The 16,102-nt window shown below is 36.1% G+C and overlaps 1 protein-coding gene across 9 annotated transcripts in view; it reads left to right on the top strand.

Annotated features, from left to right (window-relative positions):
- Nucleotides 1-14,444, top strand: part of Arhgef9 (Cdc42 guanine nucleotide exchange factor 9) — a 142,678-nt gene extending 128,234 nt beyond the window's left edge. For all 9 annotated transcript variants that reach the window (XM_013362823.4, XM_013362821.4, XM_078034618.1 and 6 more), the window contains 2 exons: nt 8,423-8,491; nt 11,099-14,444. In XM_013362823.4, the coding sequence (XP_013218277.1) occupies nt 8,423-8,491; nt 11,099-11,280 (251 nt within the window). In that variant the 3' untranslated portion in view covers nt 11,281-14,444. The remainder of the gene's footprint in view (nt 1-8,422; nt 8,492-11,098) is intronic.
- The last annotated feature ends 1,658 nt before the right edge of the window (nt 14,445-16,102 follow it).

The raw sequence follows: 16,102 nt of genomic DNA, 5'->3' as shown, positions 1-16,102 counted from the left end.
CTCAAATTCCATCCCTTTTGTAACAAATGACATAATTGTTTTCTTTTTTATGGCTCACTAAAACTCTTTTGTATATGTATATATTTTCTTTATCCATTCATCTGTTGATGGATACCCAGAATAATTATATAACCTATTAAGAATTGTACTATGAAAAATATAAATATTAATGCATCTATAAAACATGATGACTTTATTTTTTCTTTATAAATGCAAGGAATGGTCTAGATGGATCATGTTTGTTATATTTTCAACTTTTTGAGGAATTTAAATACTGATTTCCATATTGGCTATATAATTTCCATTCCTGTCAACACTGTGTAAGCATTCTTTATTCTCTTCATTATTGCCAGAATTTATAGTTGTTTGTATTCCTGAAGCTTGCCATTCAAACTGAAGTGAGATAATATCTCAGTGTAGTATTGATTTGCATTTCCATTATTGCTGATGATGTTGAATATTTTTCATATCATTGTTGGCAATGTGCACTTATTCTTTGAAAGTATCTGTTCAATTTATTTCTCCATTTATCGATTGGGTTGTTATTTTGATGTTGAGTTTTTAAAGTTCTTTATAAATTCTGGATATCATTTCTTTGTCAGCATAGTAGCTGGTAAGGATTTTCTCCCATTATGTAGACTCAGAAGCTTTTTTATTTTATTTCATCCCATTTAATGATTATCTATTTCCTGAGCTATAGGGTTTATTCAGCAAGTCTTTGTCTAAACCTATATGTTGAAGAATTTTCCCTATTATTTATTCAGTAATTATAAAGTTCCTATTCTAATTCTTAGGTTTTTGATAATTTTTGTACAGGATAGAGATAGGGATCTAGTTTCTCTTTTTCTAGTTTCATTTTTCCCAGCACTGCTTTTTAAAGAGACGGCCTTTTCTCCATTGTATGTTTTAGACGCCTTTGTCAAGAATCAGATAATTGTATCTTTGTGGATTTGTTTTGTGTCTTCTATTCTGTTCCATTAGTCTACATGTCTGTTTTTATGCCAGTTTTTGTTAACTACAACTCTGTTGTATATCATGACGTTGGATTGCTAAGCCTCCCACGTTGTTCTTTTTTCTCAGAATCACTTTGGATCTTCTTTTTTTCTCCTATATGAATTTTAGAATTGATTTTTCTTGTTCTAAGAACAATATTATTGGTATTTTGATGAATATTGCATGGACTCTACAGATTGCTTTCAGTAATATGGCCATTTTAACTAATTCTGCCTATCTCTAGGCATGGAAAGACTTTCTCTCTCCTGGTGTCTTATTTAGTTTCTTCTTACAGCATTCTGAAATATTTTTTATAAATCCTTTTTACATATATGGTTACATTAATTCCTAATTATTTTATTTTTTGAAGCAACTTTGAATGGAATTGTTTTTCTTTCAATATTGGTATATAGAAAAGCTATTGAATTTTGTATGGTAATTTTGTGTCCTGTTACTTTACTGGATTTGTTTTTCAGATCTAGAAGTCTTCTGGTGGAACTTTTAGGATATTCTAACTACAGGATCATATCTGAAAACAAGGATAATTTGACTTCTTCCTTTCCTATTTGTGTCCCTTTTCTTTTTCTTACATAGTTCCTCTAGCCAATATTTAAAGTGATATATTTAATAGGACTGGTAAGAATGGACATCCTCCTCTTGTTACTGATTTTAGAAGAAATGTTTTCAAATTTTTCTGCATTCAGTATGATGTTGACTTTAGGTTTTATTTATTTGTGCATGATGAAACATCCTTGAATCCCTCAAATTAAACTGAGGATCATTTATGATCTTTTAAATTGATTTTTGAATTTGATTTGCTAATATTTTATTGAGGATTTTTGTATATATGTTCATCAAATATATTGGTCCATAGTTTTCTTTTCTTGATGTGTTCTTTTTTGATTTTGTATTCAGAGTGATGCTGACTTCATAGAATGAATTTGGAAGTGTTCTCTCACTTTGTATTTCATGGAACAATTTGAGAAGCATTTGTGTTAGTTATTCATTAAAGGTCTTCTATAATCAGCTATAAATCCATCTGGTCCTGAGCTGTTTGTTGGAAAACTTTTTGTTACTACTTCAATCCTATTGCTTGTTATTGGTCTGTTTAGATATTATATATCCTCTTGGTTCAATTTGGTTTGGTCATATATCTAAAACTTTATTAATTTCATCTAGATTTTCCAATTTATTGCAATGTAAAATTTCAAATTTATCCTTAATTATCATATAGATTTCAGAGATGTCTATTTTAATATCTCTTTTATTCTCTAAATTTACTAATTTGAGTGCCCTCTGTCTTCATTTTGGTTTGATTTACTAAACATTTAATCTCTTATTTTTCTTTAAAAGAGAACAAGCCCTTTGTTTTATTGATCCTTGTACATTTATTCTCTATTTCACTAATATCTTTATTATTTCTTTCCTTCTGTTGGTTTTGGGGATGTTTTGTCCTTGTTTTTCTAAGACCTTTATATATAACATTAAGGATTTTTTGAAGAGAACTTCATGATTTTTTTTAAATGTAGTCCCTCATGGATTAAAACTTTCCTCTTAGAACTATCTTTTCTGGCATTTTGTATTTACGTTTCTGTTCAATTATAAGAATTTTTAAATTTCTACCTCAATTTCCTCAGTGATTCATTCATCATTCGAAAATGTATTCCTTAATCTCTATCTATTTGTATACTTTCTGTAGTTTTTCTTACTGTTGTTTTCTAGTTTCATTCCATTATGATCTTATGCCATGAAGACATTATTCAACTTTTTTTGCATTTGCTAAAACTTCCTTTTTGGTCTTTTATATGATCTATATCTTTTCCGGATATTCTATGAGTACCTGAAAAGAACCTGTATTCAGTTGTGATTTGATGAAATATTCTGTCAATGTTAGTTAAGTCCATTTGACCTTTAGAAGTATTTAACCCATTAGTATCTTTATTTTATATCTGGTTTACCCATTAGTGAGAAATGTGTATTGATGTTACCCACTAGTAGTATAAGGAGTCCTGTCTGAGACTTTGTGTCACTTAGTATTTGTTTGATGAGATTAGGTACACTGATAGGTACACTGATATTCAAGGTATAAATATTTATAATCATCATATTTTCTTGTTGGTTTGTTCTCTTTACTAATATATAGTGATCATATCTTTCTCTTCTGATTAATTTTGGCTTGAAGTCTGCTTTGCTGGAATGAGAGAAGCTACTACTGCTTATTTTCAGATTCCATTTGCATGTAATGTCAATTTCCTGCTTTCACTTTCAGTCTGTGGATCTTTGCCAATGAGATGTGTTTCTTGTAGGCAACATGTTGCTGGGCATCATTTTGTAAACCAACTTGCCAACCTATGTCTTTTAATAGGAGAATTGAGACCATTTACATTTAGTGATAAAAGAGAGCTATGTATTACTTCATGTCATTTTCTTTTATTTCTGGTGTTTGGTTCCATCATAATTATCATTTGCTTATTTACTCTTATAATGTCTTTATTTTTTTTTTAATATTCTGTGTGTAGACTTCCTTTCAGTATCATTTGTGATGCTGGATTACTGGTTATGCATATATATGTTTAGTTTATGCTTTTCTTATAGATTTTTATTTTTCCTTGTATTCTGGAAGATAATGTTGCTAAATATAGCAACCTACTTGGCAGTTTTTCTTTAAGAGCTGAAGTATATCATTCCCAGCCCTCTGGCCTTTAGGGTTTCTATTGAGCTGTCTGCTGTCATTATGATTGGTTTGCATTTTATAAGTGCCTTGGTGTTTCTCTGTTGCAATCCTTAAAAATTCTCTTTTTTCTATATTTTGGTAATGTAACTCTGATGTGTTGTGGAGAGGTTATTTTCTGGTCTTGTCTATTCAGGGTTCTAAATGCCTCCACTATCTGAATGTCCATCACATTCCCAAGGTTTGTGAAATTTTCTGTTATTTCACAGAATCTGTTTTCAGTGCCATTAACCTAATCTCCTCTTCTTCCTCAATACCTATGAGCCTAAATTTAAGTCTCTTAATGTTGCCCCATTGTTCTTGTATAGTATGGTCATAGTTTCTATTTTTTATTCCATCTGAATATTTAAGTTTGTAACTCTTGTCCACAAGCCCTGTAATTCTTTCTTCCACTTGATCTAGTGTATTAGAGAGACATTCAATTGAGTTTTTTACTTCACTCATTGTGACCTTCATTTATAAAATATTTGTTCAGTTCTTTTCCATAATCTCTTTATTAAAATGATCTTTCATATTCTGTATTGTCTCTATTAGTTCCTTCCATAGAACTTCTTTTAATTCATTGATCATTTTAACATTTAGCTTTTAAAATTCTTTGTCAGGTATTTTCTTCACTATCCATGGATTTAGTATTAGGAGTTATGACTTTATGTTGCTATGTTGATAACTGCGTATGTATTGTGAAGACTATGTCTTCCATTGTTCTTTGAGAACTTTTTATTGTGCTGCCTTCTCATTATAGTGTTTCCCATGCTGTGGGTTTATCTTAGCATTCAAACACTCACTTAACATGTCCAAAATGCTCTGTTCAGTCTCCAGCACTGCTTTGAGAAGAGTGAATAACCCCCAGTAACTAATGATTCAAAAGCAAATTCTATCATAAACTATAATAAAAACTATTTGGAAATGTTTTCTAGAACTATACTAACCAGAAAGAAGAAATAGAAGAAATGAGGAGTAATAAAATGGGAAAGTATGAATGGTTAGGTAATAAAGAATATAAAATTAGCCAGCCATAGTGGCATATTTTTTGAGAGAGAGAGAGAGAGAGAGAGAGAGAGAGAGAGAGAGAGAGAGAGAGAGAGAGAGAGAGAGAGAGGAGAGAGAGAGAAACTTTTTTAATATATATTTTTAGTTTTTGGCGGACACAATATCTTTATTTGTATGTGGTGCTGAGGATTGAACCCAGGCCGCATGCATGCCAGGAGAGCACACTACCTCTTCAGCCACATCCCCAGCCCATAGTGGCATATTTATGCAATCATAGTTAGTGGGAAGGCTGAGGCAAGATTATGGAAAGCCCAGGCCAGCTTGTCACTTGCAGTAAGACACCATCATAAAATTAAAAGTTAAAAATGAAAAGGGCTAGGATACAGGTCAGCAGCAGAGTGCCTCTGAGATAAATCCTTTGTACTGATTGAGGAAAAAAAACAATAAAATTAAAATTTTAAAATACATGAAACATGGAAAGATAAGGGGGAAACAATAAAAGCTAAAAAATTAATACAACAACAAATCAAGAATAAGAAAAGAATATACAATTAATTTTTAACTACACAGAACATAGAAAAGTGAAAGATACAGCTTAAGCAGAAAGTTTTATAAATACATATGCATGCGTGTGTATGAAACAAAAACAAAATAAAAATGAAAGAAAAAAGGGAGGTGAAGAGGTATAGAAGATGAAACTAAGAGAAAAGCAAAGTTGAAAAGGATAGTATAGAAATAAAAAAGAGTAAGTCCAATTAACAAATTAAAAAGCAAATTTTTATGAAATTACCAAGTCACAATTAATGAGGGGGATTGAAAGTAACCAGCAAAAGCCAGGCATGGTAGTGCATGCCTATAATCCCAGCAGCTCAGGAGGCTGAGGTAGGAGGATCATGAGTTCAAATGCAGATTCTGCAACCAAGTGAGACTCTAAGCAACTTAGCTAAGACCCTGTCTCAAAACAAAATAAATAAAAGGGCTAGGGACATGGCTCAGTGGTTAAGTGCCCCTGGGTTCAATCCTCAGTATCAAAGACAAAACAAAACAAATAAACAAAAAAATCTAACCACCACAGAAAGCCATGCAAGCAAAATCAAAAAGAGTAGTTGAAAAGATTTTTACTTGCCCAGGTAGGTGCAGTGCAGACACTTTTAGGGGACTTCTGATTTAGGAATCCATGAGGTATTGGAGAAGTGCCAAATGTTCAAGCCACCATGGTTTGACCTCTGAAAGTCTCTGGATTTGATGGAGGCAACAATGATGCCCCCTCATGTCATTCTGCATAGTAATTCCTTTATAGGCCACATGCCAGAGATTTCTCTGGTGGCCCAAGATTTGTGTAGCCCAGAGGCCAAAACCTATCCTGGCATTGGCGATGACTATATGCTTGCATGATAAAGTCTGTACCTTATGCTATTAGCACACGTCTCACCTTGGCTCCAATGAGGTAGTCCTAAAATTTTCTCTATGGGTTCACTTACTTAACAGCCCTTTGCCACTTGAAATAGATGATAGTGGAACATCTCCACCTGAGCAGTGGCTTTGTGTGTCCTTGAGACTGGGTAAAGTAGTGCACCCTGATCCAGTTCTGCCTTTGCCACAGCCACAGCCCCTCTCTCACCATGGCTCCACTCCCAGCTCACTGCAACCTCACTGTATATAATTCTGTTATTCTCTCTTGCAAAATTTGCTGCAGGAGCAAGAATGAGAAGATGCTGGAAATTAGCTTTTATCATGTTGCTAGGTATTAATTAGCAAATTAAAAAGCTAAGGCATGACCTTCATAAGTGGCTTCTTGTCATTGTATTCCACTTACAAATTAAGAAGAGTGAAACACTCCCCTTATATCAGCCTACTGTGCAGCTTTTGTATCAGTCCATGCTAAGAGTTTCTTCTGTTTTCAAAGTAATTTTACCAAATCTCTCTCTTTTCTCTTTGTTATGGCACCCCCTTTCTCTACTGTCCCAGACGGACATGTCTATTATTTTTTATTATTTCTATTTGTTTTTTTACTCCTCCTGAAATATTTCTGTATATACATTTTCTGTTCTAAGTGACTTATCTTTTAACTCATTATTCCTTCCCCCATATTTTTGCTTTTGGTTATGGTTTTTCCCATTTATCACCATAATTTGTTTAAATATACTCCATTTAATAGACTCTTAACCTATGTTCTTAATATTTTTGCTACCGTATTATGTGATATGCAGCTTTGTAGCTAAGTCTTTTTTTTTAGTTCTTCCAGATACATGATATTTATATATTTTATGAAGTACATTGTGATGTTTGATTCATGTATGCATTGGGTAATGACCAATTCAGGGTAATTAGCATATAAAACCACCTTAAATTTTATTATTTCTTTATGGCAAGTACATTCAAAATACTCTTTATCTAACTATTCTTATGTAAATGCATTTTTGTGTATGTTCATAAGATAAATATATGCAGTTCTGTAGAATACCAGAACTACATCTTCCCTTCTAACTATAAATTGTGCCCATTTACCAACCTCTACACATCATCTCTCCCCTCTATTCTTCCCAATTTTGGTAACCACTTTTCTACTTTCAGCTTCCTTGAGGTCAGTTTTTTTTAGATGTGAATGTGATCACACACTGTTTATCTTTTTGTGCCTAACTTGTTTCACTTAACATAATGTCTTCTAGGTCCAGCCATTCTGTCAAAAATGACAGGATTTCATCATTTTTATGGGTTACTAGTATTCTATTGTGTATATATGCCACATTTTCTTTATCTATTCATTCAATGATGGACACTTAGGTTAAATCCCTATCCTGGCTGTTTGGAATAGCACTGCAATAAACATATGAGAGCAGGTGGCTCTTTTACATGCAAATCTAAAAGCTTCTGCACAACAACAGAAACAACCAACAGAGCCAAAAGACAACCTACAGAATGGGAACAAATATTTGCCACTATACATTGAACTAGGTATTTATATCTAGAATTTATAAGGAACTCAACTCAATAGCAAAAATATCATAATAATGCAGTTAAAACATGGGCTAAAGATTTGAATAGGCATTTCTCAAAGGAAGACATTCAGATGGCCTATAATATATTAAAAAAATGTTTAATATCACTTGAGATCAGTTTTTTAGATGTAAATGAAATCCCACACTGTTTATCTTTTTGTGCCTAACTTGTTTCACTTGACATAATGTCTTCTAGGTCCAGCCATTCTGTCAAAAATGACAGGATTTTATCATTTTTATGGGTTACTAGTATTCTAACATTATCAGAAAAATGCAAATCAAAACCACAATGAGATATAACCTCACCCCAGTTTGGCTATTATCAAAATGAAAAATAACAAATTCTGTTGGGAAGGCAGAGAAAGGGAATTCTTACACACTGTTGGTGGGAATGTAAGTTAGTGTTGTCATCATGGAAAGCAGTATGGAGGATCCTCAAAAAACCAAAAACTAGAAGTACTATGATCCAGTAATCCTACTACTCAGTATATACCCAAAAGAAATATACATAAGACTTTATCCAACTTTCTAATGAATGTCCTATAAAGGAATTACTGGATTAAAGACAATGACCTTTTGTGTTTCAGAATATATGATACCAAAAGACATAAATCTTACAAAGTTGTTTTTACATAAAAGCTTTATTATTTTATGCATTAAAGAAAGGAATATATTTCTGGTAACAAATTCTTGCATTTCTCTTTTTTAGGCTTTGAAATTTCTGAAAATCAGAAAAGGCAGGCTGCAATGACTGTGAGAAAAGTTCCTAAGCAAAAAGGTAAATTGGTCTTTGCTCACTTAGTCCCATTCATTTTCTGAGTGACATTTACAAAGATGTTAGCTATGTTCTTTAATAGTTCTAGTCCCCTTTACATACTGGGGATCATTTGGAGTGCTGGGATAGTTATTAGATTCCCAGGTGTCCCTTATAACAGGTAGAAAATTGTCTCAAAGTTTTTTAACACTCAGTAGTGAATGTTATAGTGTAATCGTGTCCAAAGAAAGCTCATTGGGTACAAAAGCAAAACCTTTTTCTATTTTTACTTAAAAATATAAGAAATTTTACTAATAATTTAGAGACAGAAAAAAGGAGATATGTATACACACAAACACATTCACCCAAACACATACATATAAGGTCATGTGTTCAGCTTTCTTTCACTTGTCTAGGGGCAATTGCCAAATCAGGAGTCCCAAATCAGAATGGGGAATTTTAAACTTAACTAAGTACTTAAAAAAGAAAAATGCACAGAAAATCTATTTAAATATGAAATGAAGATTTATTTTCTGTTTATCATGAACCAAAACAAAACTAAAACACTTAGCTGAGCAAAAGGAGGAACAGTCATCTGCTAATTGGAGTTTCCATTCATTATCTGTTTCTTTATATAAGTTCTGTCATTTCATCTTTATGGTAACCCTAAGATGGGCCGTATTAGCCCCATTTCTTAGATGAAGAAATTAAGGGTCTTCAAAGTGAAATGACTCTGAACCTAAATGAGTTTGACTCCTCTCTATCTCAGAATCTTGCTAGGAAAGAAGAGCTCACTTTATTGCCTCTCCTCAATTACTGAGAGCTGTGTCTGTTACTAACTGCTGTTGACACTGTCTCCAGTGGTGGACCATCTTAAGGAGACCTCATTTTTCTCAGGTCCACCCTTCTGCTTTCTTAGTGGGCATTCTGGTTTTGAATGAGTCACTGTACAAAAATTATCAGATTTAAGTTTCCTGAAATTCCAGCAACCATATAAAGCACCCCTAATTATTTCCAATGAAACACTCTTTGAGGAGGCTTAGTGCCTGTAAAAATCTGATTTTCAATTAAGTAATACATCTTGCAGGCCCCTCTGACAAGACATGCCTTCTTTTCAACTGCTTTTATTATTTCTGCTCTTTGGAGGCCCTCATTGGATCTTTCTTTGTCATACAAAAATGATTGCGTGTAGGGAATTAAGCCAGCCACCAATTTTAGGGTTTAAATATAAAAGATGTTATGTAGCAATCTGGAGTTAATAAGGATCTTGTCTGCATTTACAGAACTCTCTGTGAGAGAATGACTTTTTCCTCAGAGATGTGAGCAAAACATAGTACTAGCCAGCTGGAGAGCCCTCAGGCTACAAAAGCAATACTGTACTTGCAGCCTGCCTCTATCTCCTGAAGGTTCTCACCTTCTGAGCTTCTCTCACTCTACTGTCCCTAGTACACAGACAATCATGGAGATGATACTCCATTATCCCAGCCCAGATTCCCTCAAGCATATCTGTGACTGGCTGGTATTTTCATGAGAATACTTCAAACACAATAAGATAACCAACCAGAAGACAGTCTTAAATCATAGTAAGCCTTTGGGTCAGGTTCCTCCATTACCTTATCTAATCTCCAGACTATCCCTTTCAGGTCCTCAAATCCCAGTGTCTTAAACATGGTTTACCCATTTTTCTTACCCTAAAAGAAATTCTAAAATATTTAAAGAAATTCATAAAGCTTTGGGACAGCTTATAATCCTCTTCCCATTCTATTTTTGGTCTTCAAGATCTTCCTAGTCTAGGGCTAAGGTGATTGATATATTTCTTAAGACCCAAAGGAGCTACACAAGTGGAAGTGAATCTAGGAATTCAGTGGTTATAGTACATATATGGAAAGAACACGAAGAGGTTTTTTTAGACACCCAGGAATGCTAGCCTTCTTTCCTTCCATTGACCCCTCCTTAGAAATTACAAGTGGACATTGTCAAGATGTCTCCAGCCTGGCTTGGAGAATAGCAAAAAGGAACTGATTTATCTAGCTTTAGTATCAAAGAGCTTTTCATTTTACCTTTGCTTTTCCCACTGACTTGGTTTCAAAAATTGACATACAACTTCTTGGAAGTTAGGTACTATATTCCTGGTTCATCAACCCAAATAAATTTGTTAACACAGAGATCCCCAAGAACATGATCACAACTTCATCTCCAGAGGCTTTAGGCCCAGCTCAAAATCAACTAAACACCCTAGAATAAATAAAACAATCTTGAGAAAGAAGAATAAAGTAAGAATAATCAATTTACCCATTTTCAACATTCATTATATAGTTATAGTTACCAAGATAATGTAGTTTTGGCAGAGGGATAGACATATTAGATCCATTGAACAGAACCCAGAAATTGACCTCCAATCCAAAAATCTGAAATGTGAAATACAAGCATTTGTATATCTGAAATTTTTGATGCAGGAAAGTTTCAGATTTCAGAGCTATTCAGATTTTCAGATTAAGAATGCTCAGTATGTACCAGTTCACACACTCTTGAAACTTTTCTACTCTGAATTGTCTGCCCGGGGTAGTCGCTAGGTGATTTGAAAACCCTGTTGGTATTTAACTTATAACCTTTTTTTCTTTGATCTCCTAGGTGTCAACTCTGCCCGCTCAGTTCCTCCTTCTTACCCACCACCGCAGGACCCATTAAACCAGGGCCAGTACCTGGTCCCTGATGGCATCGCTCAGTCACAAGTCTTTGAGTTCACCGAACCCAAGCGTAGCCAGTCACCATTCTGGCAAAACTTCAGCAGGTTAACCCCCTTCAAAAAATAATAACTACAGGGAGGCAGATGATTTTAAAATAAAGTAAATAAAATTATATTTATAGATGGACCTTTTTTCGGAGAAGCACTGTTGAAAATTTATATATATATATATATGTGTGTATATATATATATATATAATATATGAACATATATATACACACACAGACCCTGAATATACACGTGTGTGTGTGAGCATGTGTGTACACACATGCTCACACACACTCACACACACACACAAACACACACACATATACAAACATACATATATACACACACAGAGAAGGACCAAAAAACATTTTCTGTTGTTTTGGGGAAGTGAAATCTGTAGTTGGTAGGAAGAGGTACAAATGACTTTCAAACCCTAACCCTTCTAAAAGTTTTCAGTTCTTAACCTGTTCCCCTCCTCTTTTCTTTTCAGAAATTAACATTTCTATTTGATTTTTTCCTGTTAAGATAATCTCTTTGCTCCTCTGTGAGTGATTCATTGACTTGTCATTATTACTATAGATGTACTTGTATTTCTTATCTGATGATACCAATGCTGATGAGTTTTGAATTTAATTTGATATGGTGGGTTTGGGATTTCTTTTTTCCATCTTTCACTTCTCACGGACGAAGGGAGGAGTCCCATCTCCTCTCCCTCAGCCAACCATTTGCAAATATTCCTGTAGCCCTGCAGTTGCCCCAAACAGCCTTTTCCCAGAAACCCTTGTCCACAGTTGTGCCAGTCTGGACATGCTTTGTTGTGCCCTGTGACATAACTGCTTGGTATTTCTATTGCTTTCACTGTGTTATAGGTGTTATGGAGAGATACAGAACCAAACACAAGGAAGGGAGCATCTGTTCAGGGAACATTCTTCATTTGGGCTATTTCTTCTAGCACTGGGGATTCCCATGTTGCAAATCTGCTGAATCATTGCAGTTGTGCATCTGGGAGTTAGTTTGGGCCGACTAGTGTCTTTTTCAAGTCCCCTTTATAATGAAATATCCTCTTAGGCCTGTCTCCCCTCTAGCCCAATAGAAGATCTGAACTGGAAGCAAAGAGGTTGAGACTCTGCCTCCTGGGGGAAGGAAATATCTTCATTCCTTTCGCCCACTACCAAGTAGGTGTAAGGTAAGGCAGGGCTCCCTACAACAATCAGTTCAGTGTTCTGGTCATCCCTGCTCCCATTTGTAGATTCTTAAGGCAGCATGGATAGGAGTCTATGGAGGGGTTCAAGATAGAACCCACTTGACCAAGATCATCAGCTGCCTTTAAATTAATCTGGACAGAATCTAAGGCTGATAGAACATCTTACAGGATAAAACAGGGAAGAGCATGGAAAGAGAGAGCCTTCATCTAAGATATTGTACCTGCGGTTCCTACCACCCCAATTGTGTAAGGCTTCCCCTATTGTTACTAGATTGCATGGACAATCTTCCTTGGCTCCCTTTTTCCACTTTCCCTGGCTTTTCTTCTTTCTCCTGCCTTCCTGGCATAGGAGGATTGCTGGTGTTGGCATAGTTAAAACAGTTATGGCATCCAAAGAAGGCCCCGTTTCTAAGATCCTCCTATCCCAGGACATTTGAGGCAAATGACTGAGGGGCCCAGGGATATTTTTCCTCATGGACAAAGGGTCTGAGACACAGATGCTATCCTCAGGATCAATTCTTGTAGGTGTTCCACATGGACAGAACTAACTACTCCCCTGAAGAAGCAGGATCCCTGTGGGTGTAGGAGTTCATGTTCTTCCTCCCCACGTGACCCTTTGCATGGATAGACTTTGAACAACAAGGATAATGGGATAAAAAGGAGTGATAATGGGCCCTACTGTGCAAAGCCACTATAGCCAGGAATCTGGAGATTGAGTCTGTCCTGGACCCCATGGGAGAAGACTACATCACAAAAGGACCTCATCTCATCAAGCAGCAGTCATGGCTGCATGAGGGCTTCCTCATAGCTGGCTTGGTCAGTTTTGTGTCTCCTGACCCAGGCCAGATTCTACACAGCCTAGGAAATTTTCCCCTGTGAGAATTAAATTACAGGCTGTTGAAATTTTCATTCCACCACAGCCAAGTCAGACTTACAGAGTTAAGTCAAGGATGAATCTGAGCTGAGCTGAGAGCCAGGGCTCGGGACTGGCCACCATGCTCAGTATATGACCCATCTACTTAAGCCCCCTTTTCAAGGACCCTGGTGTCCAGAACCCAAGCTAAAATGTCCTCTCTGGCAAATAAAGTGTGTTTCAATTGCTATGCAGACCTCCCCTTTGTATACCTCCTTTTCCTACTTTCCACTCCTCCTTACTAGGCTTGGCCTTGACATGCTTCTCCAGGGATTGGGAGCACATCATGAGGAGATGCTTGGACAAGTCTCTGAGCCTATAGCACCTATCAATTGAGTGGGCCAGTGACTCTCATCTCCTTCCCCTCCCTGGGGCCTGTATCCAGGGCTGTAGGATCAGGGATATTACCTCTTACCCCCACCCCTTCTACTCTACCCAACCCACTGGCATTATCAGATGCCAATATTTTATGAGAGAAAAAAAAAGAAATCATCTCTCCGTGGGTTGGAATGTCCCCTCTACTTATGGCAACAAAGCAGACCAGTGTCCAATAGCTCAAAGGGGAGCCCAATAATTAACTTGGGCTCAAAATCTAAATTTATTGTATCCCCACAGCAATGCCATCCCCACAAACTCTGTAATTCTCCAATTTCTGCATGGCCCTGAGCTCCTGTTTCCTCAACTCAGTTAGGCCTGGATTTGCTCTGTAAAACACTTTCCTAGTATGTTCTATGGGCCCTGCTGTGGGGAGGTCCTAATACAGAAATTAAACTCTTCTTTCTCTCTCCTTCTCTCCCCCTTTCTATATGTGTATATCTTTAATGGATCTATTAAGGACAGCAACAAGAGAGTTCTAACAATTCTAGTGTGAAGCCAAATAGTGATCTTTTAGTGCTTTGGGGGTGGGGTGGGCTGGGGTGAATAGTTGGGCAACAGTGATTTTGATTACCCCTGCTGCTCTGCATTTGCCAGTTTATTCTTTTGTTTCTACTATCTGACTGTTTGACCCTGTCAAACAAGTGTCAAAGTTGTGTGTTAAAAATGTTTAATAACAAAACAAGATGTTGTAATGACACAAAGCCTTATGAAAATATTTATGGAGTTCAATAAAAGAAGTAAAAAGATACCTTCAGGCACAGCTCTCATGCCTTTTTGTGCGTGTGAATGTGTGTATGTGTTTTTTTTGTTTTTTGTTTTGTTTTGTTTTTTGCCAATTGCAAAATAAAGGGAATTTGCCTGGTGTGGGACAGCCAACCTCAAAAGTCTTGACCTTTCAGACCTGCCATTTCATTTCCAAGCACCCCATGGATTTTCTGTGACTTTATATGTTCATTCTGGAAGATTAGACCACAAGAACCCAATCTGAACCTGTAGCCAGAGGCATTTCAAATGTTTTTTATGGATGGCATTATCTTTCATGTCAATTGGCTTTTTGATAAAACTTTGACCATTGCTGACCTTGTTTCTTTTCCTTGTAGCTACAGTCTAATTCCTGCCTTGGGAATTCACAGGAGCTTAAAATCTGCCTTTTGAACCCAATCAAAGGTCATATCACTTAGGAATCCCCCTCTCCAATTTCCTTCATAAAGCCTTTGGTCTTTTCTCTTCTGTGGTAAAGATCCTTCTTTATCTGTCCCTCAGAGGGGTAGAGTGACTTTACTGTTTTTTATAACATGGTGTTTCCTGCATGCACATGATTCTTGCTTTCTTTTAGGTCTCCATGTGATATCTTATGCTGCCTGTCAGAAACCCCAAAATGGATCATGCTGGCACTCCCTCACCTTTCTACAGAGTAACTGAATACTAAATGCAGTAAAGTGCTTATTTATTAAAAGGGTGCAGATAATTATTCCAAGCTGCATAGTTGTCAGAGGGAATAGGCTTAGTGCCTCTAGTCTGTCTAGGCCTTGGGGATATCCCCTGTTAGACCCAAGGATTTGGAAAAAATGATAATTAAATCTTCCTCTCCTTCACGAACCTTTTCCTTTTTCCATTTCTTGGCTCTCCTCATTTAACTCTTTCTCTACTATTGCTGTTCTTTCTCTTGTCTGTCCTTTCTCCCCTCCCAAATCAGCAGGACTTAACTTCTCTAAGCAATTCATTCTGCATCTTGCCAGTTCCCACCCTCCCCAGCTTCCAGGAGTTAAATCTCTATTACCTCCTGCATAACAAAGAGAACAGCTACAGTCTCATCTCAAAAAATCAAGCAAATCACCAAAAATTATATCTGGAAAGCCTCAACATGGTTCACATGATAAATCCATATTCCTTATCACCATAAAGTATCTCTATTACATATGAACTTATTTTTTAATTTTTTTTCTTAGTTGTTGACAGATCTTTATTTTATTTATTTATACATGGTGCTGAGAATCAAACCCAGTGCCTCACACATGCCAGGCAAGTGCGCTACTGCTGAGCCACAGTCCCAGCCCATGAACTTATTTTCTAAGAGCATGTACCCCTACCTGCTCTTGGTATTATTACAAATCACGACATATTCACTGATGAGAATGTCATTTGTCTAATTACCATTTCTAATTTGTCTTCTCTAATTGCTATTTCTCCCCTGACTGAGGGCAGAGAGATTTGAAGTATCATTTTGAAGTATCCAAGTATCATTGGATTTGAAGTATCATTTTCATTTAAAAAGGCAATGCCAATCAGGGAAGGGCCAAAGGACCATGGTCATGGCATTTCCCTTTACTTTCCTCAGAGTCTTCTGAGGGGTTGATGGGTGGGGAGATTTGTCCTTGTGTATTGCTTAGTTGATCAGAAGTAGAA

The sequence above is a fragment of the Ictidomys tridecemlineatus genome, chromosome X (assembly GCF_052094955.1).
Source record: "Ictidomys tridecemlineatus isolate mIctTri1 chromosome X, mIctTri1.hap1, whole genome shotgun sequence".
Taxonomy (NCBI): domain Eukaryota; kingdom Metazoa; phylum Chordata; class Mammalia; order Rodentia; family Sciuridae; genus Ictidomys; species Ictidomys tridecemlineatus.
The sequence above is the reverse complement of the archived record's forward strand: the minus strand, read 5'-3'. Positions and strand labels throughout refer to the sequence as shown.